The sequence below is a fragment of the Rhipicephalus microplus genome, unplaced genomic scaffold (assembly GCF_043290135.1).
Source record: "Rhipicephalus microplus isolate Deutch F79 unplaced genomic scaffold, USDA_Rmic scaffold_13, whole genome shotgun sequence".
Classification (NCBI taxonomy): domain Eukaryota; kingdom Metazoa; phylum Arthropoda; class Arachnida; order Ixodida; family Ixodidae; genus Rhipicephalus; species Rhipicephalus microplus.
This window is the reverse complement of record NW_027464586.1, coordinates 34191104-34216619: the sequence shown is the minus strand read 5'-3', so window position 1 is coordinate 34216619 and position 25516 is coordinate 34191104. Positions and strand designations below refer to the sequence as shown.

Sequence of the window (25516 nt, the reverse complement as noted above, 5' to 3'; positions counted from 1 at the left end):
GGGAAAACCGGTATGATTGGCATCAAAAGCGTCGCCTTTGTTATGAATCAGCGCTTTCGTTTAAAAGCAAACCCTAGTGTCCTGGTACCCAAAATAAGTGGAGACATTGTAGGTGTGCGGGAACTGGTATTCTGAAAAGCTTTAAGAGAGACGTTTCACCATATGCAGAGAGAGAAGAACACACAGATAATGAGTCAGTGATGATTGCTACTGCTCTATTTAAACTGGGTAACTTTAGGAGAGCTAATATTATGGCGATAAATTCAGCTATAAAAACTGGGATAAAATCCGGCAGTCATAACGAGAAATACCAATCAAGTTGAGGGCAGAATATTCTTATGCCAGCTTTTCCTCAGTTTGCGATGCATCTGTTGCAAGAAGCCTAGAATGGGAACAGTTAGGGATAAGAGTTAATCGAGAATACCTCAGTAACCTGCGCTTCGCCAATTACATTGCGTTGCTGAGTAACTCAGGGGACGAATTGCAACTCATGATTATGGAGTTAGACAAGGAGAGCAGAAAGGTTGGTCTTAAAATTAATCTGCAGAAAACGAAAGTAATGTACAACAACCTCGGAAAAGAGCAGCGCTTCGAGATAGGTAATAGTACACTTCAAGTTGTAAAAGACTATGTCTACTTAGGGCAGGTAATAACCGCAGAGCCGAATTAGGAGATTGAAGTAACTAGAAGAATAAGAATGGGGTGGAGCACATTCAACAGGCACTCTCAAATTATGACAGGTAGATTGCCACTATCCCTCAAGAGGAAGGTATATAACAGCTGTATCTTGCCGGTACTTAGCTACGGAGCAGAAACCTGGAGACTTACTAAGAGGGTTCAGCTTAAATTGAGGACGACGCAGCAAGCAATGGAAAGAAAAATGGTAGGTGTAACCTTAAGAGACAAGAAGAGAGCAGAGTGGATTAGAGGACAAACGGGGGTTAAGGATATCATAGTTGAAATAAAAAAAGAGGAAATGGACATGGGCCGGGCATGTAGTGCGTAGACAGGATAACCACTGGTCATTAAGGGGAGATGCTACTCGAAAAAGGTTTTTTTTTATTTCATAACCCAGCTCCTTGAAATTTTAGGTGTTAGTAAAGCTTGCAGTGCTGATTTCATAACTGCAATTATTTGTTTGATAGCTATAGTAGTTCCGGAGTTACTACAACTTTGATATCAAAATATAGTGTTTTTTGTGCACATAATAAAGCTTACTAAAAATTTTCACACAGAATTGCAAAATGGCTCATTCTGCTGCACTTGAGCAGTACAATACAGAAAAGTACCTCAAACAGAAAATTTATTTGCTACATTAAAAAAAAAAAATTAAAAGTACTAAATGCATATTTTACATCTCTCTATCAGTGTATCAAGTTGTGTAACAAAAAATCTGTGATGTATAATGCAACCTAAAGTAGATACTTGTATTCTAGAGTGGCTGATTAAGCTCTGTGCAAAATTTCATCAAGATAGGACTATTTTATGCCTAAAAAAGATTGTGCACAAGATGAGAGAATTACCTCAAAATGGAAATCGAGAAAAATGCATTTGAAAGTTGTAAATATGTTTACTCATGATTACACAGTGCGATTTGCACAAAACTTGGTGATATCATAGAAGGGACACAGCTAGAGCACCTAAAATTGTCCTGCTCCATATGTGGATCCTTCTCGCCGCTTGAGAAGGGAGTCATCAAGGCGCGCTTTCTTTGCCACGTTCCGCCGATGGGCCCTTGCCTCGGCTGTTTCACACGCAGACATTCTTTCGATTCTCCTCTGGTCGCGGGATTGGCCCAGGGTGATCAGTTGATCTGGTGGGACTACACCAAGCTCCTCTAGCACGTGTTCAAAGCTTGAATGTCCTTTATTGAACCACAACACGGCCATAGCAGCTGCAGTTTCCACTGTTGTCCGGGAGGCAAACTTAGTCTTCGGACACAACAACCAGATTTTGCTGTTCAAAGATTCTGCAGCGTTTTGGGTCTTCCCTTGGATACAACGCACCAGCAACTTTTCATCTGTGAGCCGCTTGTAAATGGGAAGCACAGCCAATCCTTGAGCCTTGGTCAAGATTGGTGTGTGGTCGGGTGGGGCCTCCCCAAGCGCTTCAGCTCGCCTATGCTTGCACCAGGAAGTCGCCCCTTCTGGACAGTATCGGTGGCTGCCTGCTGTGTTGCTCGATGATGAATGGAAATATGAGGCCCAGATGGCACGATGCATTTTCAGAATATCACCTCTGTTGTTTGTGATTGCAATACGGTAATAGTTCTGCAGCTTCTGAATTGTGCCATCTGTCAGCTTTTCCCCTCGTGGAAGTCTTGTTGGCAGTTTCCGAAGTGCAGTGCCTAGACGCTTGGCCACATGGTTTGTGCACTCCTCCTTGTCCACAACAGCTTCACCATATACCTTGGCCTCAGCGACAGCGGTATAAGCTTTGCTGTCCCCATCACTGAGGAACTTGGTGAAGCGCAATGGTGTTGTGTATGAGGATGTCCTGCCCCATATGCGCAAAGCTGCCTCAGTCTCCATGGCATGAGAGGAGCACTCTGTATTTTTTTCGCAGACAGGTGTGTGGAATGCTTGCCATATTTCTTCCTCATCACCCAAGTCCTGGTGCCGGCTACAGGCAAGGCAGTAATTCGATAGCACTTCAAAATCTAGGCACAAACCAGTGTCCACAGACACAGCAGTGCCGATGCCATTGTGGCTCTTGTGCCCTCTTTTTTGCCATGTGCCATCATACATGACAGCAACATCAGCCCCATCCACTTTCTCTTTAGTTATCATCCGCGCTTTCGCCAGGTTTTCTTGCACAGCTTTGGTAGCTGCAGCATGAACTTTTTTGCCAATTGCAATAAAAGTCTTATGATGCATAGGTATTGGCAGTCCAAGAATAGCGCAAAAACGCGACAGCTGTTCATGCCCAATGCCTATTGCACGCGCAGCCACAACTACCTTCACATTGACAGCGAAGCTGTCACGCGAGCTGCCGCTTCGGTAGCTCCAGTCATCACCGGCATCGGTGGGCTGTCTTTCCGGCAGAACACGCCGCGAACTATGCGCGGCAGAAACCACTGACTCAGGACACTCACTGTTATCACAGTGCAGCTCGAGGAACGAAGAGAGGCCCTTACGTTTACTTGCGGTGTCGCGAACGACGAGTCCAGCGGTGTGGCATGTTGGACAAACAGCACGGCTTACCATCGATGTCAGTGCGCCGATGTCACAAAATACTCCGCTCACAGAGCCACAAACACTCTTCGTTCTTTCGCTTTCGAACTGTTCAATCTTTTTTTCTGATGCGCTGATGAACTTGATCGCGGCGTCGATTTCGTCAAAGTTCCCGCAAGCCGCCGTATCCCCGCTGCCTTGATTAGGCCTAGTGGCCCGCGGCTCGCATTCTTCTACCGCTGCTTTGCGCTTCGGTTTACGTCGACGCCCTTGGTACTTGTTCTTGCTTGCAAACTTTCGTGCTCGGAAGTCTCGCTTCTTCGAGTTATCCATGGTGAACTCGGAAAAACGTAGAAACGCACGGCAAGTGCCGATCGTCGCAAGCGCTCAGCGAGCGAGGCCGATCAGATGTAGCCAATGGCGGCCTCGGTAGCGTACCATGTGACCGGTAGAGATGCGCGAAGCGGCTGCAGCTTGGCTGCAAACCGACTTGGAAACGACTGTTTTGTGAAATTCCTCACTAAAATACGAAACTAGGGGGACGCCTGTACACTAGAAGGAGCCTTGTGGTCTCTTCGTTTTGGCTGCACCGGCTGAACCAGTTCAAAGTTGTTGTTGTTGTTGCCCCTTCGCACTGGCACATACCCACTATGGGGGATTGGCCATGAAATCTAGAAGTATCCTATATGAGATATATTAAAAGGTTTATCCTTAATGAAAAAACTAATGATGTAATAGAAAATAATAATTAACTAAAAAGGAATATTAAACTAAACAAATAATTGAAGATTGAATCAAGAAGAGAAAAGGTGAGGTAATACTACAGTGGAAGACAGAAATTTTGAGTAGACCAGACAATCGAGCTTATCTCACCCGGTCACAATCAAATGAATATGCAAATTTCATTCAAAATTAGACAAGTGTCTTCAGAAATATATATAAGCAGGCATTATTATGACATGCGCTTTGATTCTCGAATGAAATTGCATACAGCATCGAATACGCTCCTGTGGCAATGTCCCAAGCTAAAGGCACCGAAACTTAGAACATTATCTGCAGTTAAATTTAAACCTACTGCTTGAAACGGAACAATTAAAAGTCTTTTCCTAATTAATGAATAGTTTTTACATGTTATAAAGTAATGCTCTATTGTTTCCGTTTCTTCACAGAATGGACACAGGGGGGATATCGCCAGACCAGCTCTGTGCAAGTAAAAGTTTAATGGAGGGACACGACATCGAAATTTGGTTAAAATAACTTCTAACTTTTTAGATTGACTCCACTGAGGTTTCCAGGGGTATGTTAGGTGCTGATAGTCCGTATATTTAGTAATATTTTCCATAATATCCGTATAAATAGCCCATTTTCTATATCTGATCGACACTATGTGTTCCGATTCTGGTAGTACCGAGATCACAGGGCCATCAAGTGTGGCCCTGTGATCTCGGTACAAAGGGTGCAGCACCTTCGTCCTCGTTTTGCCGGAGCAGCGCGCGCCCTCTGTCGCACCCTCTGCACTGGGTCCCTCGTTTTGTCTAGGTGTAAGCCTAGTTCCTGACGAGTTCTGTACCGGCGTGCACGCACTCCAAAGCAGGTGCAGAGTAGTGCAGCATGGCGGGCGTCCCCCCAAGGCCAGAGCAGACGACGTTGCAAATAGTTGTTCAGGGCGTTCAAAAGGAAGTTAAGGCACTTCACAATCCCGACGGGTCATTTATGACGGACGCCAACGGTTACGTCTATGAGGCATCAGGTAAGTCAGGCTGCATGCATTGCCAAAAAACGTGGTTAGCGGCCAGGAGTCGTAGTCGGTCAGCAAACAGCCTCGTAGCATTGCTTATGCTATGTCGGTATTTTTAATCTTGGTTTTCGCCCTTGCAGACGGCAAGCGCGTTACGTTGCGGTTCATGGCAGGGAATCGTGAAAATGACCCCCCTCCGGCACAACCGCCGACGCCTTCTCCTGCCTGCGACGGCGACGTTGACAGCGATGGGGCTTTAGCCGCATTTCCAGCAGCAGCCGCGTCGGCTGAAGATGTGGAAGAGCTTTGGAGCGCCCGAAAAACAAGGTTCTTCATCGCCAAATACTCGGAAATGAAGGACTTGGTGGGAAAAACCAGGGCACTTCGGTATGTCATCCTATGTCCAAAATTATTTGCAGCTTTTTATTATTCCGTTTCACTCTAGGCAAGCACCAACAAGATAAGGGCGCATGAAGTTCACAATGGCGATGGTTATTGTTGCCTACATTTTACTGCCAGCAATTTACATTTTACTGCCCCCCCCCCACTGAAAAAAAATTTTGGCTATGCGCCTGACTGTGACATATACGTTTACATATACACACAAACAGTATGTATAGTCACGCACATATATACACAACGAAGGCATTCGTAATGTTTCATTAAGTCAAGTGATCTTCAAAAACAGCGACGGTGCTTTTGTGTTGGGCATTGCACAACCGCTGTCTTGCCGAAAAGGTGCAGCACCTCCAAGCTCAAGCCATGTTGCAAGTGTAGTGCTGCCTTGAGAATTTGCACTAGAGGGAATTGCATGTTGTTATTCTGAGGCACATCTCTAGCAAGTCTCGCCCTGCAGTCCTTGTGTCTTCACTGTCTGTCCGCATTTCTCTCGCACTGCCACTTTTCAAGATGGTGCAGCTCATTGTTAAAAGAGATATGCTTCTTGACACGTGCTACCCTATCTTTGAACCTAGACTGCGCCGTCGTGTCAGCAAACAAGGTTGCGCAGCTGCATGTTTTACAATGCAAAGACAGGTTAGAATATGGCTGTCTCCTTAGTGAAGCTTTATGATCCAAAAGAGTGATTTACACAATGTTCAACTTCTCCAACATAATGCTTCCCGCACAAAAAGAACGTTCGCAGTTATCAGAAGTGTGTGAATAGTGAATTTCGGAACCTAATCAAGTAAGAGTCAAATAGTAATGGCACCAAATAGAATACAAATAGTAATTGAATACTGTTTGAATAGTAAGTAGACCATTTTCAAAACAGCCTTAGAACAGAACATTTTATTTGAAACAAATAGTCACAAACTTTCGACAAAGGCCATTACAGTCAGTTTGAATCTACTCAAAATACCACAATTACGAAAACTAAGGTAATCTCGTATGCAGCAGGAACTAGAATATTCGTAACATTTTGTAATTGTAGGTTCAACTACGGCATTGACTAGCGTTATCAACGTGAGACTTTGTCACCTCACTTTAAATAAAATTGGGACACAAAAACAAAACAATTTACAACCAAACATTGCAGATACAACTAAATATGTAACGGAGCAGATCAACCCGTCATCACAACATGGCCTGCGCACTAAAAGCGGATAACAATGGGCGTTGAAATTTACATCTGCAAGAACAATTTACGCAAACGCAAAACTTGTATCTGTTGCTAGTCGTGAAGCTGCAAGCACTCGTAGTTCCCACCTTTGGTTATTACAAGACGAAGACAGGAGCTGATAAATGCGATACAGCTAAAGTGCAGTAAAAATTGAGCAAGAATGGAGCTTTCAGAAGCGCATTCATTCGACAATCAATATAGTGTAGGTAGTCTTGCAAAAGCTTGGGCTGCGTACAGGTCACATTAGGGATTGAAAGAATGACTTGTAGCTGTTTCGTTGTTTTGGGGTTCTCCCGCCAGTGCCGATTATTAAAAGAATATTTGTTACTTAGAATATGTGCAATTCGATTCGACTTAGGAACCGAATACAGTGCTGTTTGATTCATTATCCAAAATTTTCGAATAATCGAACATCCCTAGCAATTATCCCTGAAAGCTACACATATGAAGTACTAAGGAAAGGTTCATGTGCTACTGCAAGACTTGGGTCACGTTACGTCGCTTCCTTCTTTCCTACTAACTGTGCTTTGCTTTTTTGTTTAGCACAAGAAGGCTTCTGTGGAAGAAGTTGGCTGAGGCCATCAATACGGAGTTCTTGTGCAACGTGACTGCCACACAAGTGGAAAACAAATGGAAGTCGCTGGACAGAGCATATAAAAAGTCAAAAAAAGACAACAATTCTTCAGGTCACCACCGTGTGAACTGTGAATATGAAGAGTAAGTTACGATTGTGTCTTCATATCTTCAGTGATTCTCATAGTGTCTATTATACCCGTGACACACGGGCAAAAGTAAAGTACTTTGAAGTAAACCCCTTTTGTCGCCTAAGGGGACCATTTGCAGAAAGGAGTGGTGCTGATGACACACGGCACCGGACTACTGCTTTAAGCAGTACCTCAGAAGAACGCTGCAGAAAAAATGGCGCTGTTTGTGGAAGCAGCAAGGTTGGAAATACTTAAAAGAATCTGCGCATGTACATCACATTCAGTGACGCCGGAGCATAAAATCGTTTTTTTTTTATTGTCTGGTGGCTACCTGTAATTTTCTTTCGCTTTTTTTTGCGTTTTTAGCAGCAACCTAAGTTCGTCTGGCAACTATGAACAGTCGGTGTTTTGCTGTTTTTGTTTTCGTTCCTCGATATGCGAGGTGCCCATGCATGTCGGATTTTACAGGCCCGATCTTAACACACACTAAACAAGCAAGCGGGACGCGTGCGACAACGCGTAGCGTGAGTGACCTTCTTATCTGAATGTCTGTGTCAAGTTGTCAATGTTGCTGTGAACTTGCGCCCGTGTACGCGGAATACCGGCGTCGGTGAGGCTCTCAGCAATCGCCTGGTACACTCCACCGTTGTGCTTTCGCCCTCGCAAGGCGTCCAACTGGTCCTCCCATAGCTTTGTCAGCGCCCAGGTCTCCTTTTCAGTCCACTGGACGCGCGGTTTATTCTTCACCGACTGAGCAGACTCTATTGTTACAAGATACTACGTCGCCGACACAGCAACTGCCGCTGCCAACCCTGACATGATCGTGCTAGTGACGTAATGCAGGCGTTTGAGAGTATGGACAGACTATAGGCCTTCACTTTTCAACAAATCGCACTGCTGCTGAAAATGAAAACATTTTCTCAGCGCAAAAAAATACTGACAGGGCACCGCAGTGTTGCGACACGTTTTCTTCTATTGATAAATTGTGCACACTGTATGCGAGAATACTCCCTTCCTGCCAGAAAAGTAGATGCGGGATCTGCTTTTGCGAAAAGGATCTTTGCCAGAAAGTAGTTACTCCTTTGTCGTGTGTCACTGCGCCCGAACGCCTTTCCGAAAGATGTCCCCTTGTCTAAAGGACTTCAGGGTGCCCGTGTGTCAGGGGCATTACAGAGAGCTGGCAGAAGTCTTGGAAAAAGAACATAGTGTAAATCCAAGGCTGCTCTTGGAGCCTGGAAAAACAATCCTGCCTAGTGCAAGTCCAGAGTAAGTAAAAATTACTTAATTTGTGCTGTAGCCTGGAAATGACATGGCACCTGTACAATTACTTTCAACAGCACCAGCATCACTGAAGCACCTCAAGATGCAGCAGTCCCAGTCGAGTGCAACACAGCATCCAAAGTTCGGAGCAGCACAACGCCAAAAAGGAAGCGCCAGAGTAGGTCCCAAGTCACGCCGCTCTTGGAGGCATTAGAAAAAATGCAAGCTTCGAGAGCTAAGCAAGAGGAGGCAGCAGTGAAACAACTGGAGGAAAGAAAAAAATGGGAAGAGGCAAAGGCAAAGCGGCATGATGAGCGCATGCAGCGATTCGATCGGTTGATCGACGTACTCTCAAATAAGGACGGGTTATAATATGGGCAATAAACTTTTATAACACTAGCAGTGTCTACTCCATCTAATTTGTTAAAAAAAAACATTGCTTCTAGACGCGGCACCCCACTTCGCAAAACATTTGCACACTGAATAAATCGCGAAGCAAAGATGAACTTCTAGCACTGTTCCTTTGCAATGAACTCTCGCAGAGACTGACTGTAGCCTGGCAGACTGCAATCAAAATCTCCTGCACTTTCATCATTGCCCACATCTTCTTCTTGGGGAAGCGTTGCAAGTTCCTCAAGGAAGTCCCTTTCATCGTTGCACATGTTGTGTAGCACACACGCAGCCATAACTATATAGCAGCACTGTTGCACACTTTTTGCATCAACAAGGTAGAGCCTCCTAAAACGCTGTTTAAGCAGGCCGAAGGTGTTCTCAATAAGCACTCGTTGTTGACTGTGTCGTTTATTGAAGCTCTTTTTCCACGTAGGAAAAGAACTTCCATTGTCCTTGAATGGGGTCATGAGCCATGGCATCAGTGGATATGCACTGTCACCCAGTATATAATTGTCTTCACATTCCTGAATTGCGCGTGCAAAGAAGGGGCTCTCCCTCAGGACACGGGCGTCGTGAACCGAACCTGGAAACCCAATAAACACGTTCAGCAACTTGTTCCTGTCGTCGCAGATTCCTTGCAGGATTATCGAAGGCCACTTTTTCCGGTTGAAGTAAGACTGCGTAGATTCGCTTGGAGTGAGTATCCCGATGTGTGATCCATCGATACAGCCGATGGTGTTTCTTGGGCCCTTGCCTTTACTTTTGGCGAGGAAGCCGTTCTTTATGCGGGTCACTTCCGCGCTACTAGGCCAGCAAATTATCTCATCGCTAATAGCGTGTAAGAAGTGAACGACCCGTGTCACACAAACATGAACAGACGACTCGGTAACATCGAATTTGTCGCCTATGGCGTACATAGATATTTGTGAGCCTAGGTACACAAGCGCTATGAGGCATGTTTTTTCGGCACTGATTTGTTGGCGGCCTTGCACTGCCCTTGGGTAGAAGGCTGAAGTCTTGAACTTGGCCCTGAAACTATCAAAAGTCTCCCTGGACAGCCTGAAGAGGCGCTTGAATTCATACTCATGGTACCTGCCGATAATGCTTTCGTACCCGGGTACACGGTTGGCATCGTCGCGCACCAACGCGCACGCGACCAAGATGCACGCATCGTCGTACTCATCGTCGCAGTCACTGCAAACGGCACCGCTGACGGAATCGTCGTCGCTGCTCGAGTCCAGCAATTCCATCGCAGTCACAAGAAGTGCCATCACGGCCGTGTATTGATCGGACAAGGCGGCGGAGGCGGCTATTTTAGGCTTACACTACAAGGTGTTCTCCGGCCTGCACTCACGTCAACTCACGCCTTCGTTTTGGCTGTAGCCGTCGCGCGCTAGTGTCGGCTAGTGCCGAGGCGTGGTTGAGGCTGCACCTGCACTTGCTCGACCGGCGCTGCACGCTCACTGCACCGCTTGGCACCGCTTTTTCTGCACCTGCACTTTTCTGAACTAGTGCAAGCCAAATCGAAGATTCCTTTGATCTACACCACCGAACAAACCCCGATGGCGGACGTCATCGTGTTGCCGAGTGGCGGATTTTCAAAAATAGCCGTCGGATGCGTGAATTCGCGACTTCGGCAGCTACCTTCACTAGCGCAGATCGACTTTTTACCACTTTCTCGTTTGAATTCAGCTATGACCTTTGGGGAAATGATAGTTGAATGATCAAAAGTGATTTTAGAAGCAATATCTCAAAAGTGGAAATTTTCGCAAAAAACGCGATTTTTCGACCCGCATCTCCCCTTAAGGGTAACTAACTGGATTCCCAGAGAAGGGAAGCGGGTTAGGGGGAGACAGAAGGTTAGGTGGGCAGATGAGATTAAGAAGTTTGCGGGTACAAATTGGCAGCAGCAAGCACAGGACGGGGTAACTGGTGGAACCTGGGAGAGGCCTTTGTCCCGCAGTGGACGTAGTCAGGCTGCTGATGATGATGATGATGATGTTGCAATATCCACATACGTCGGCAGATTACTTAGATGCTCTTTTAATATTCCATTTAAAATTCCGTTAGGTAATAATTTCGCATGGTTCGGAAAAATATTGTGGTAGACAATGTCTGTGAATTTGGGTTCCATGGTCAAAGGACGCACATAATGAATTTATACATTCAGGGAATCGAGTGATGTTTGTGCAAATATGATTTGTGGCTTGCGGAATCTAGGCCAGTGCTCGGAGAAAGATACATCGGGATTGGAGATGAAAATTATTTGAGTATGGTTAGACAGTGTTTCGTACAATCGTAAGAAAGTCTGCATTGTAAGTAGATTAAATCGGTTTAACAGGGGTGGTGTTCTCACTTCCAAGCATAATACTGCATTCGCCACATATTTTGGAAGGCCTAAGCACAGCCGTAAAGCCTCTTGCTCCAATAGCACTTGTGGCGGAAGCTGATATGCTGGCACACCGGAAAAAAGAACACAGCCAAATTCCAATACCAGTCGTACGTACATTTTGTAGACCATCAAAAGTGCTTTTCTTCTCATACCCGATCTGCGGCTGCTCAGCCTGTGCAATACACCCATTGCCCATGCTTCTTTTATTGTGATATATTTAATATAAGCTTGCCAGTTTAGTTGTTCGTTATATATTACTCCGAGGTATTTTAATGATTACACTTGTGGGATATCCTACAGCTTGTAAGTCAGAGATATTCTCACCGGGTCATTAACCAGAAAAACTAGAATAGCACACTTATTGGTATTAAGACTTAACTGCAGTCCATCTAGCCACTTCTCGAGTTCACTGAAATACGACTGTAAAGTTTTGTAAAGGCGATCTATATCAGCAGCCATACCAAAAACAGCAATGTTGTCCACATAAACATAAGTCTGCACCCCTCATCGAATAGGAATAGTACACATCAAGATGTTGAATAATACTAGTGAAAGTACTGATTCCTATGGCACGCCTCGGGTCTGCTTGTGCTTACAGGAAGAAAAGCCACTTTTGATGCAGTAAAACTCCCTTTCCTTTAAAAAATTCTGTCACCCATGCTACAATATAAGGAGGAAGTCCATGGCACCGTAAACAATTTATTGACACAGAATGTTCGACACTATCATATGCTTTATTGATGTTTAAGGTAACTAATGCAGCGTACTGTTTTTTATGCCGGGCAATGTGAACCGGACTTTCGAGGTCTACGTGCGCATTCCAGATTAAATGTCCAGATCTAAAGCCAATTTGGCTGGGGCTAAACAGCTGTTGGTCATTTACAAATCTTATTACACAACCATGAAGGACCCTTTCAATAAGTTTCACTACATTTGATGTTAATGCTATTGGTCCTATATTGTCAATATTAAATCCAGCCACTCACTTGGACGAGAACAAAGTAGCGCTTCTTCCACTTCTTCCACACTTGCTTGCCTTGTGCATACAGGTAGCTGGAGGAAGGAGAAGAAAGCATCACAACCATCAATTGTTTACTGTAGGCTTGTGCAAATTGAATATTTTAGGTTTGGCTCAAACACTAAGTGAATGGAAATTCGGTTAGACCATCATCATCATCAGCCTGACTAGGCCCACTGCAGAGCAAAGGCCTCTCCCATGATACATCTATCAAATTGGTCTTGTGCTTTCCGTTGCCATGTTATACCTGCGAACTTTTAAATGCAAAGAATTTCTTAGCAAACTTCAGCGACATTGAGCGTATCTATCTATCTAGCTGCTTACGTTTGGGTGCTCTCGTGGTCACCCCTTAACTTGGCATGAACCAAAATCGGCAAGGGAGGGTAAAATGGTTTGACGAATATCACACGCTGGTCAAGACATGAGTAATGTCACAATCCGGTCGCGTACCTTGTCAAGCACTTCCAGCCAGGCAGTGGCACATACCCACAAGCGAGTATGTGCCACTTGTATGGGGGTATGTGCCATAGGTGATAGACACTTAGAATCTACCCAGGAACGACGAGAACACACATGGGCAATTTTAACCCAAGAGCGTTAAGAAATACCTGACATCGGTAGTGTCGATCCGACGAATGCAAAGAATAAATGTCAGGCTCCCAGCTGGAATCAAACGCAAGCATTCTGCGTGGCAATGAAACATTTTGCCACAGAGCTACACCAGGTCTCAGAAGTACTTTTCGAATAGACACTAATCTTCATGAAACGTCAATAGCGGTGACAGTGCTGCCTACCCAATTTTATAAACATTGCATATGTACTCCTTTGATACCGCCGTCACGTCGGGTTAACGTCAATTGTAGTTAGTTGCCATGCGCTGAAGTTGATTTATGTTGTAGTGTACAGGGCCAGCACCTTTGCAAGAATCAGCACTTCATGTCAGCTTCTGGTGTTGCTAATACGCATGTTCCAGTTGGCATTATTGCACAAGGCAAACAACTGGTTATATAAACATATGCAACTCTTCAACATATGCCTGTGCATTATTTAATGACATTTAGCATCATTTCATGACGTGTCGCTCAATAAAAAAATTGCAATACGGTCACCTCCCTCCACATCCTTCGCAAACGCCGATTCCCAGGTATGTGAGATCTGCCAAAATTTTTAAAATCTCAATGAACCACCTAACTTTCTGTCTCCCCTTCGTGTGTTTACTTTCTCTGGTAATCCATTCAGCTACTCTTAATGACTAGCGGTCATCCAGCCTACCTGCCTGGCCCATGTCCATTTCTTCTTGATTTTGACTATTATATCCTTAACACCGGTTTGTTCACTGACCCACTCTGCTCTCTTCTTGTCTCTTAAGGTTACACCTATCATTTTCCTTTCCATCAGCAAACTCTGACATTTCGAATAAAAAAATCACAGCATATCCACAGAGTGAATGATGATGAGTAGGGAGAAGCGTCCGTCAGCCCATCCTTGCTTCCGTCCTTCCGTTCGTTCTTGCTTCCGTCCATAGATGCGTCCCTCCGTCGGTACGTCCACGCGTCTGTCCATCTGTCTGTCAGTCTTCTAGCCTCTCTGTCAGTCTATCTATGCGTCCATCTAGTGAACACTCTAAGTACAGTCATCTCGCATCCCCTGTGGCACATACCCACTATGCGCATCTGTCCGTCCGTCCGTCCGTCCGTCTGCTAGCCTGTCTGTCCATCCATCTATGCGTCCATCTAGTGTACCGCCATCTCCCATCTCACATCCCGGTGGCTACGTACGACAACAACGAAGGCTGGACAGACCTACGCTTTAAGGAGCTTCGCCCCTAAAATATATATATCACATATTGTCAGGAAAAATGATCATATTTGTCATGACAACCTGCACAATGCTCTTTCTTAAGTGAAACAAGACATGCGCAAATGTTATTCTTTTTGGTTCAAAGGAATTCTGGAAGCAACTTTTGGTAGAATGGAGATGATAGGCTGAAGAATACATTGTGCTTTAAAATTTACTTAGAGCATATAAGCACAGGTAGCAAGCTTTTAAACCTAAGAATCGATTAATCAATGTGAGCGCAATATGGTCACGTAACCTTAAAATGGGGCTTCGTGGCTGAGCAGATTTCCCCATAATTCACGGTACAGCACCTCTCAACAGCAGTACACCACCTTTACAGGGGGGATACTTGCAGACTAATATGCACATATTTGTTCATTTCGAATCCTTTGAAATTTGCAATAATTTTCTAATAATTTAAATTTGAATCAAAGTGAATTTGAATACTGCAATATATGAAGTGCTCAAATATTTGCAGAAGACTAGCTTTGTGGTCAGGTCAGCTTGTGCACATAGTAATAGTTGCCATATGCAGCTCGAAGTGCATTATAGGAGGTTGGCATGAAGCCAGAGGAGCAAGCAAATCTGATAATAATTAGCCCACGTGGTTCCCAATACAATATTGTCATGGTAATACAATGAATGAACGTGTCAATATGCATTCATTCAATGGTGACAATATGAGCTTTGTCTTTGAGCTCATTCACTAGAGAAGCACTGCTCTTTCCCAAATGTAATTGCCATCATGATGATGGTCTCAATGACAATGGTCTTACTGCCATCTCCTTTTGCCAAAAACACAGTAGCAGGACAAAAATGTGGTGCATCATACAGCTCAAGAGCAGAACACAAACCTAAAAGTAGTGACCCACTGTAAGCACACCCTGCTATCAAACCGCATAATTCAAACCTTAATATAACGAGTTATCAGTTATAAAAGAATATTCCTGTCAGAGTCAATGAATACTTTTACTGGTCGTGACTGCCAAAACTCTATGGGAGAGCGTCGCGTGCTGCAAGTGGAGAATGCGGGACGGCTGAAACCAGCTAGCCCGCATCAACAACGCAGTTGAGACACACCACCATTAAGCCCCAGCTTCGCTGCTCAGCCATGCGAGAGCTATTATGAGGAATTTAATTTCTACTTTGTGTGTGTTCACAAGTGTTTTACCACATGCTGTGAACATTTTACTACGTATTGTGGGGTCTAGAAGTGGTAATCGCCACCAGGCAGGTAATAGACGGCTTGCTGGATGAGATGCTCTAAGCTGGTATTGTTCACCGTTCGTCCAGCGCCTGGGCATCTCCAATTGTGTTGGTGCCTAAGAAAGATGGCAGTCATCGCCTGTGCGTAGGCTACCGCTGCCTGAATGCAGTGACTTGTAAGGATACCTATCTGCTCCCCACGATTAGCTCCATTGTAGGAAACCTCGGCAATGCACGGTACTTTACCACATTAGATGCCTCCAAAAGTGTTGTACAGGTCCGGATGGATGAGCGTTACCGGTGCAAGACTGCGCTCGCGTCTCACAGAGGGTTATATTTGAGTTCCCTCGTATGCCCTTTGGTCTTTGCAATGCTCCTGCGACTTTTCAGAGACTCATGGACCACGTCCTCAGGGAAGCAAAGTGGTCTTACTGCATGTGCTACCTCGACGACATCGTGATTTGTTCACGGACCTTCGAAGAACACTTGGCCCACATTGCCGATGTGCTCGAGAGAGTGAAAGCCACCGGGATGACGCTAAATCCCACAAAGGCCCAACTAGCGCAAACCCGAGTTCAGTTACTTGGCTTTACGCTGGGCGAAGGCTTTATTGAGCCAGACCGGGAGAAACTTCTAGAAATCCTCGATTTCCTCGCGCCCAAGGACGTACGCGGCCTGCGCCGCTTTTTCAGAATGGCCAATTTTTACTGGTCGTTCATTCCGTCCTGTGCACGAGTGCAGGCTCCCTTGACCAAGCTCTTGGGTAAGTCAGCTGAGTGACAGTAGGGACCTGCGCAGCAAGAGGCATTTTGCTGTCTGTCTAGCGCCATTGCAGAGACAGCACAGCTCAAGCTCCCCGACCTGACCAGACCCTTTGTTGTCCAGACTGGCGCAAGCTATCTGGGATTAGGAGCAGTTCCCCTACAGGAATACGATGGTGTGTTGCAGACGTTGGCCTTTGCCGGCCACTCATTGATACCGAAGCTGGCCTCCGGCTCCTCTACTTTGCGGCCCCGTCCATTCCATTTTTCCCTTCTTGAGTTGGTCGGCCAGATTCACACTCATTATTGAAAAGTCTGCACCAGTGTCGACCAGTGTCGTCACGTCGTGACCGTCAATTGAAAGTGTAATGTTGGCGGTGACGATCTCGTCTTTAGTCAATTCATTCGAAATGTGCGGCGCTTCATGCAGCGGTAATGGGGAATTTTCGACTCTTCGGCAATTCGCAACCTTCCCCCCTAAGGTCGCTGCTTTTAGTTTCCCTGGCGTGAACTGGGAGATCTTCCTCTCCGCTGCGAAAGTTTGGTGTCAATCTTGATGGGACGAAATTTGTCGTGCAAACAGGTCACAGAATGCTTATCTGGCTGATGCGGCTCCATAAGTTTGCAGGCAGGCTAGCGCGCTGGGCTCTCCTAATACAGCATTATGACTTTTCAGTGCAGTATCGAAAGGGGAGCACTAACGTGGTAGCTGACGTGCTATCTCGTGCCTCAGTGTCTACCGGGAGCCTAGATATCGGTTCGACAACCGTTAGCGGTGTCTTTGCGCAAGAGAGTGACGTGGGCGAAACGGCGACAAAGCCACCGAGTGGAGAAAGGGGTGAGTGTGCCGACGAGCAAACCCATTCCGCAGGCCAGGAAAGCAGCGCGGCGCAAAGTGGGCGAGAGGGGGAGCGAAGAGAAAAGAACCCATGACGCCAACGCGAGCGGATGCGATGGCTGCGGTTCTGAGGGAGAAGGGGAATCACTTTCAACAGGCAAGAGTTACTGAAGGCCCAGCAAGATGATTCGGTTTGTCGCGACGGTCTCAGGGAGATGGAGCGCCGAGACGCTGCTGGTAGTGAGGTGGGCGCAGGGGGACGGGAACCGGCGTGTGTTGCTCGGTGCCCCACGGATGCATACTTGCTGGACTATGATGGACTTCTGCTGAAATACATAGCCATCGAAGAGGAGTCCGAGGACTTGTTTAAAGGTGGTTGTGCCCAAAAGTCTGAGAGGCGCACTGTTGCGAACCTCTCACAACCAGCCCATGGCCAGTCGCCTAAGTGGCTCCAAATTTTTTGCGAAACTGGGCAAGGTTGTGACTTGGCTTGGCATGAAGCGTGACATTTTTCGCTATTGCCGTTCCTGCCACGTCTATCAAGCGGCGAAATCAAGAAGTGGCAAGCCGCCCGGCTTGATGAAACCGATTATCAGTGAACATCCGTGGCAAGAAGCCAACTGCGATCTAATGGGGCCGTTCCCCAGGAGTAAGCAGGGGTTCATACATCTGATAGTAGTCGATCATTTTTCCAAATGGGTGGAGTTGTTTCCGCTACGGAAAGTGACAACGCGAGCGGTGCTAGAGAGGCTATAGGAAATGTTTTGTCAGTTCGGCTTTCTGAAAAGATTTATCACGGACAACGCGTCGTATTTCACCCGTCTGGTGTTTGGTGATGCGTGCCGTTCCCTAGGAATAGATGGAATAGATCACTGCACCACTTCACCCTTCCATCCCCAGTCCAATTTGACGGAGCGAACCAATCGTATGCTCAAACCGATGTTGGCGGTCTTTGCCAAAAGTCAAAAGGACTGGGCAGACCATTTGAGTAAACTCGTGTTTGCAATCCGAACCTCCGAAAGTCGCTCTAACGGTTTCTCTCCCGCTTTATTTAACTTAAGGGAGTTGGCAAATTCGGTGACCAGTGTCAGACAATGCCAGCTCGGGGACGAGAAAGAACCGGCAGACTGTTTTTCTTACGCTTCAACACTTCGGGACAGGCTTTGTCGAGCTCTCAGTAGGGCGAGGCAGTGTTTGGCATTGGCCAGTGCCGAGCAAAAAGCCCAGTATGTCCAAAAACATCACCACCTTTCATTTAAGGGGGGAAGAGGCACTTAGGCATCAGGCATCTTATTATTTAAGCTAGGGTGATGAAAACTTATGAGATAGTAAATTTACATGTGCAGATGTCAAATATGAACTCAGTTGTTTTTATGTACCTCTTACCATTTTGTTTTTAATTAGTCATTAATTAAGAGTTCTTTTGATCACCTTTTTCAGTAAATTGGCAGTACAGATCTTGCTAAACTAAATGTCACTGCATTCTACAATCAGCAAAGAGTGCAAAAAGCAAGTTTCATGGCTCAAGCTTTCCTACAACAAAAGTTACGAAGTTTAGAAGTTCATCCTTCCATTATCAAGGAATAATAATTTTTGTAACTTACTTTTTCTAAAAATGTATGGTGGCCTATAGTTGCATGTGGCACTTTCTTGCACTCACTAAGCATCCAGCTTTTCAGCAAGACAAAGGTTATCGAATTCCAGTGTACCAAAGCTGAGAAGCGCTTGTAAGAAGAATGAAAGGTGGTCAAAAAACTGAAACTGAGAAAATGGCAAAAAACAAAAGCTTTGTGTATTCAAGGAATTCTACACAAAAAAAATGCTTCTCTTCGCACATAAATGCCTCAGAAAGCACCAGGGCGGTAGTCTTTGTCACACTTTTGTCGTTGCCGCCGCTTTACTTGTTGCAGGAACCAGGAAGATGCTGAACGCTTTCGCTCGACACACATGATCCGACGAGAATCCTTCTCTTCTGCCCGTCAATCGCTCATAGAGTTTTGCTCTAGCTGAAGTTCTTTGAGGATACGTGTGGAGGCTTCTTTCATTCCTGATATTAACTTCGGATATTGACTTCAAATGCAGTATTTTCAAAAAATCGTATTTTTTAGCGGTTTTCGGTCTCAAAGACACGCTTCTCCACTTAAGGTAGGTGACCTTGTCCTGAAGTGCAATCACGCTCTTAAGGACGCGAGCAATTGTTTCTCACCTTCGCTCACTCCTAAGTGGCTTGATCCGTACCGAGTGGAGAAAGCTTGGACTCCGCTCGCGTACTTGCTAAAAGACCCGCTTTCGGGAAAACTCAGCCGTGCCCACATCGCAGACCTGAAAGCCTTTGTGTCGAGGCCTGACGAGCCTGCGCCGGCGCCCAGTGGCTCTTTGCGCAAGCAACGGCGCACACCCGGCACGGCGGACCGCATTCAGACCACGCACCGGTATAATTTGAGGAAGCGGTCACCTTAGTAATTTCGCGCCAACGGTGGGCTTATTTCTGCCACCGAATGCCCTCATTTTTACTGTCTTTTCTCAGTTAGTTAACTTCTTTACAGCCAGTGCTTGCAAGGAAGTCAGCCCCGCCCAGTTGCTGCTGTTTATTCATTTGAGTGTTCATGTTACTTGATGTTTTTTGTGTTGTTTTTTTTCTGCTCGCTGGAGGAGGGGACCGTGAATTAGTGCTTTAGCGTGGGGAGGGACAAAGGACGCTCTGCGTCTTCCTTTGCGGGGCGCGTTTGGAGGGACCCGATCATCAGAGGTGTGTGTGCGTGTGCACATGCGTTGTGGTGACGACAACTTAAGAAGTCACCGACCCCTACACCACCTTAGACTCTGGAGGTGTTCGGAGACCCGCAGTCATTAGGCAGCCCAGCTAGCTCAGTCAGTAGAGCATGAGACTCTTAATCTCAGAGTCGCGGGTTCGGTCATGCGTTGGGCGCCAGTGTGGTGACCTTGCTACTCACCGCAGCGGATGATCACCGCGGGTTCACGCTTAGCGAGCCACAGGGTCGCGACTCCGTCACCTACTCGCGTGCAGAGCACCACTCCGAACGCGCTCAACTAACAAGCTGTTGAGCGCGGCGTGGCAAAACAGACATTGTTCGATAACAGAAATACACACACTTCATTGCCTTTGGCAGCACCCCGAACAACAGTACAACGTTCGCTCCCGGGACGTGGAGAGCAAAGGCTGCGGACGCTCAGAATAAGAGGAAACCACGAGCACGTCACAGCTGGCAATGGCGAGCTTTGACACGCTGGTCGGGAAAAGGTCCCTCGCGGCTATGCTGCGCACTCTCACGATGGCCACTGGGCCTGGTCACGAGAGTTAGGGCAAAGCTCGTATGCGTAGGCCCACAGCAAGTGCGGCTTGGTGTGGTGCGACCACTTCAAACACTAGGCACCGCTGTTGGCTTAGCGTACGGTACCGAAGCTAGCACTTAAGTAAACACGCCTGCTGAGATGCCAAGACCCCCAGGCAGGCTACAGTCCGGGAATTTCCAAAGGGGATGCGGACGAAGGAAACACGTGCTTACCAGGCACCGACAAACGAAGGAGAGAGCCTTCCCGGCGCACACGTGCCGCGCCCGCGCTTAACGCCCGATTAACGTCAGGCTCAAATACAGTCGAGCCCGCTTATAACGAACCTGAGCGTGACGCAGCATCCGTTCTCTGCATCCCGAAGTTCGTACTGCATGTACTAGTAGCCAACAAAAAAGGATATTTCGCCGTTATGAATTCTAAAGCGTATTCACAGAAGAGCGAGGCAGCAATTAAGAAAAACTTCAGGCATGTCACTGTTAAGGCCACAGAAGTAAAACACCAAGCGGTTTCTATGTTAGAAGGCATGAATCTGCACCATTTGGCGGCCAGGGTAAAGAGGGCGAAAAACCTGGAGTTACAGGTTTTCTTTTTGGTGAAATCGCACAACGAAGACATGTCTTTCCGGGCTATAGTTTCAGAAAAAGGTAGCTGGCAGTTAGATGTTTCGCATTTTCTGCAGAAGAACCTTGCACGCTTTTGAACACCCTTTTGACCCTTTCCACGTTTCGAATTCTGATTCTGTGTGCGAGTACCTGAAAAATAACTCGATGAGCTTATGAAGTGCCTTCAGCATAGATGTTGAAAATTTATCTTATTCCCTTCTGCAATGCCAGATTATAAAATGCATAAAAGACTGCATAGTGTTTTACAACGATAAAAAATCTTTCATTGATGATTGCGGTATTTCTTTAGCATCATTTCTTGAACTTTTGTCGTATTACATAGAGAGTACCTTTGTGTCCTGGCAGGGGGGTCTTAATGTACAAAAGTCTGGCATCTGCATAGGGTCGTGCGTGGCCCCTATCATTAGTGACATTGTTTTAGGTCACCTCAGTAAGTGCTGCAGTGCCACTTTTCATTATGTCGATGATCTTGTGTTTTTTTTTCCACAATGACATTCACCATAAGGACATTGATAAAATTCTCAAGTTGTTCAGTTAGCATGGTATAAACCTCGCCTTTGCTCATGAAGTCGGTAAGAATCTGTAAGCTGCCCCGCCGCGGTGGTCTAGTGGCTAAGGTACTCGGCTGCTGACCTGCAGGTCGCGGGTTCAAATCCCAGCTGCGGCGGCTGCATTTACGATGGAGGCGGAAATGTTGTAGGCCCGTGTGCTCAGATTTGGATGCACGTTAAAGAACCCCAGGTGGTCGAAATTTCCGGAGCCCTCCACTACGGCGTCTCTCATAATCATATGGTGGTTTTGGGACGTTAAACCCCACATATCAATCATCAAGAATCTGTAAGCTACAGTTTCTGGACTTAAAGCTAACCTTTGGTAAAAATCAAGTGTGTGGGAAATATGACCCCAGACCCGTGAAACCCATCTTAAACTACAAGTCTGGCCACTCTAAGATTGTAAAGAAAGCGATTTCAAAGACAATCTTAAATGCCTCGCTCAAAAAAATCCTGTGTGCATGTGTTGAATTCCGCTTTTCATAACCAGGTCAAACGCTTAGTAGATGCTGGGTATCCTGACAAGGTGTGTGAGTCAATGGTTCAGAGCGTTAAGCTCGTGAAACACACAGGAGTTCAAACAATACGTGATGAAAAAATAAAAATAGCGGTTTTTCCTTATGTACACAAATTGGCGCATAGAGTAAAAATGTACGTTTCAGGTGTGGCATCGACGTTCTGTTTTCCGCCAAAAATAAGGTAGTTCGCATTTGCCCCATGGTTGATAATGCGCTGAAGAACAAACAGGCCAAAGAAAAATATGTTGTGAATCATAAAAATAAGTACATCGCATGCATGAAAAAAGCTGTGTATTTGACTCCATTATCCTGTGGTAGAGAGTACGTGGGACAAACAAACGATGTGTGAATGTTCGTTTAAGAGAGCATGAGCTATTTCTTCGAAAGGTGGCACGACTTCATTTACCAGAACATTGCAGGTCATGTGGTTGTAGTCCCATTTTTTAGAAAACCACCGTCATCTTCAAGCATCCTAACCAACTGACAAGAGAAATCGCTGAGGCCTATCACATAATGATTAGGGGTAGCATGTGCATAAGCGAACCATCCGTCCCACTGCATGAAAAATAATTTAGTTATTTAGGCCACTCTTGATTATCGCCATAAGTGTGACAAAGCTGCCTTTGTGCACCTCTTGTTCTGCGCATGTTGTGACGTAAGCTGCCAGTACGTGTGTATATATATATATATATATATATATATATTTCTTGAAAGTCTTCCTGGATTCGGTTAAGTTATAAGCAATCAGATGAAGCGGACGAGCAAATGAAAAACGATGCTTTATTGCCAACGTTACGGCTGGGGACCGGCCTTCGTCAGGGAATACATGCATATATATATATATATATATATTGTAATGAATTAATGAATCTGAATAACGGACGCTCTGCTGGCAATGAAGAAGACGACGATGATCGGTGGCTGCAGTAGTAACTCGCGCACGCCGCTCGCCATTAGCCAGACCTGCCTGATAAAGCATATTTTGCCAAGCTGCGTCTGAACTTTTTCGACGTACAACACCTCTATTTTAAGTGGTGGAGGTGCCGGGGTTCCCATCAACCTGGAACTTCGCAATCGGACGCTACCCTCACCGTTCACCATGACTGCTCCTGGCCCTTCTCAAGCTGCCTTACCAACGACAGTCTACTGTACTGGCGTACCTCGGCAACGCGACCCACCAATTTTTCGCGGCAACGACGAACAAGACGTCGAGGACTGGCTCGTGGAGTACGAAATCGTAAGTGCTTCCAACAAGTGGAACGCCTGCGACCAGCTCACAAACGTGCGCTTTTACCTCGCTGATGTGGCCAGCCTCTGGTACAAGAACCACGAAGGCGAAATCACCAACTGGTCCGTCTTCAAGACCACTATCGCCGCGGTCTTCGGTCGTCCCGCAGTGCGCCGGCTTCGCGCGGAACAGCGTCTCCGTAGTCGAGTCCAGCGCAGAGATGAGACCTTTACAAGTTACATTGAAGATGTCTTGTCTCTTTGCAAGCGCGTCGACGAATCTCTAACCGAACGCGACAAAATCAAGCACATCATCAAAGGAGTTGATGACGACATCTTCCAGATGCTCGTCGCTAGGAACCCACAGACCGTCACCGATGTTGTCCAGCTCTGTCAGGAGTACGACGAGTTGCGTAAGCAGCGTGTCTCGACGCGCAGGGCCGCAGAAGATACGGCTGAAGTTTCCGCCCTCGCACACGACGTCACTCCTGATCACACCGTCTTACTGCCCCACATAAAACAATTCATTCGTGAAGAAGTTGCGCGTCAGCTTTCTCTTGTGGCCGAAACATCCGCGCCAGTGACCTCGTTAGACCCACGTTTATGCCAGGTCATTGAGACACAGGTCACGCAGGCACTGCCTCCATCGCCACCCGTCCCTACGCCGTTGACCTACGCTGCCGTCGTTGCTAGACCCCCAGCCCCACCTGTCTCTGGCGCATACCGGGGCACCGGGTCCTCCTACCCTACGACGCTGCCTACATACACGGCACCCCATCCCGTTTCACCACCTGCACCTTCTGTCGTTAACCCATGGCGCACCTTGGATAACCGACCCATCTGTTTCGCATGCGGTTTCGTGGGACATATAGCACGCTACTGTCGCCGTCGCAACTTCCAGCCTCCAGATCATGGGAATTCTGCAAATTACAAAGCTGCCCAGAATCCCCAGCGACCATCTTCTCCTATCACCAACTCATTGTCCCCACGACGCCCTGTCGATTCTCGCCGGTCATTACCACCCCGTCGCCGATCTGTCTCCCCGATGCTTCGGCGCACGAGCCCCGCTCGAGAGGAAAACTGACAGCCGCAGTTCCGGAGGCAAGAACTGCGTCGTCGTCGAACTTTCCAAGACCTCCTCTTTGTCCGCCCAACGAAATTGATGTGCTAGTAGAACGTGTTGCTGTACGTGCACTTGTCCACACAGGCGCCGTCGTTTCTGTAATTAGTGAAAAACTGTGTCGCGATTTGAGAAAAGTTACAACGCCGCTTACGAATCTTGCTCTGCGTACAGCCACCTCCCATTTCATCGCGCCGACAGCTCAGTGCACAGCACACGTTCTTATTCAAGATGTTTGGTACGCCGTCAACTTTGTTGTTCTCCCACGTTCATCTTACGACGTCATACTAGGATGGGATTTCCTTTCTACCCATCAGGCCCTCGTCGACTGCGCTCGTGCTGAACTCACGTTGACGAATCCGTGCCTTGACATCGACCACCAAAGTCCCTCGAAAGTGTTTGCCGCAGCTGACGTCCACATCGCGCCGTTGTCCGCCGTCCTAGTGCCTGTGTTTTCCCCTGCTGCCACTAACTCGACGCTCCTGTTCCAACCAACTATAGCTAGTGTGCAACACCGAACCATCGTCCTCCCGTTTGCCATCATCAACTTTTCCAATGGTTCGGCGGTACTTTATGCGTGCAATGTTTCTGCTTGCCCATACATCCTGCTACGCGGCGAGTGTCTGGGGAGCCTCGAGACCTTAAATTGTATTTTCGAAGACCCGATCTGTCCAGACAAGCCATTCTTACTGACTTGTGCCATTACACCCGCAGCTGACGCTAATGAACCTATGGATGTATTCCGCAAGTCCATTGATTGCAACCTCACGCCTGGGCAGCAGGAACAGCTGATCAAGCTCCTACAGCGTTTTCGGGCCTCGTTTGACCACAATCAGCCTTCCTTAGGTTGAGCGTCATCTGTTGTTCATCGTATAGATACCGGTCAAGAGACGCCATTACGGCAGCGTCCATATCGTGTGTCAACTACCGAACGCTGTGCCATTAATGAACAGGTTGACGACATGCTGACACGTGGCATAATCGAACCGTCAAGCAGTCCCTGGGCCTCTCCAGTTGTGTTGGTGAAGAAGAAGGACGGATTCATCAGGTTTTGCGTGGACTACCGACGTCTCAACCGAATCACGCGCAAAGATGTCTATCCGCTGCCACGCATTGACGATGCCTTGGACTGCCTACAGGGAGCCGAATTTTTCTCTTCTTTAGATCTGCGCTCTGGATACTGGCAGGTACCCATGGCAGAGGCCCATCGCGAGAAAAC

The 25516-nt window shown here is 46.8% G+C and overlaps 1 protein-coding gene across 1 annotated transcript in view; it reads right to left on the bottom strand.

Annotated features, from left to right (window-relative positions):
- Cadps (calcium-dependent secretion activator 1) overlaps positions 1–25516 on the bottom strand; it is a 721673-nt gene that overhangs the window by 607854 nt on the left and 88303 nt on the right. The window contains exon 10 of the mRNA XM_075882731.1: positions 12268–12334. Coding sequence (XP_075738846.1) covers positions 12268–12334 — 67 coding nt within the window. The remainder of the gene's footprint in view (positions 1–12267; positions 12335–25516) is intronic.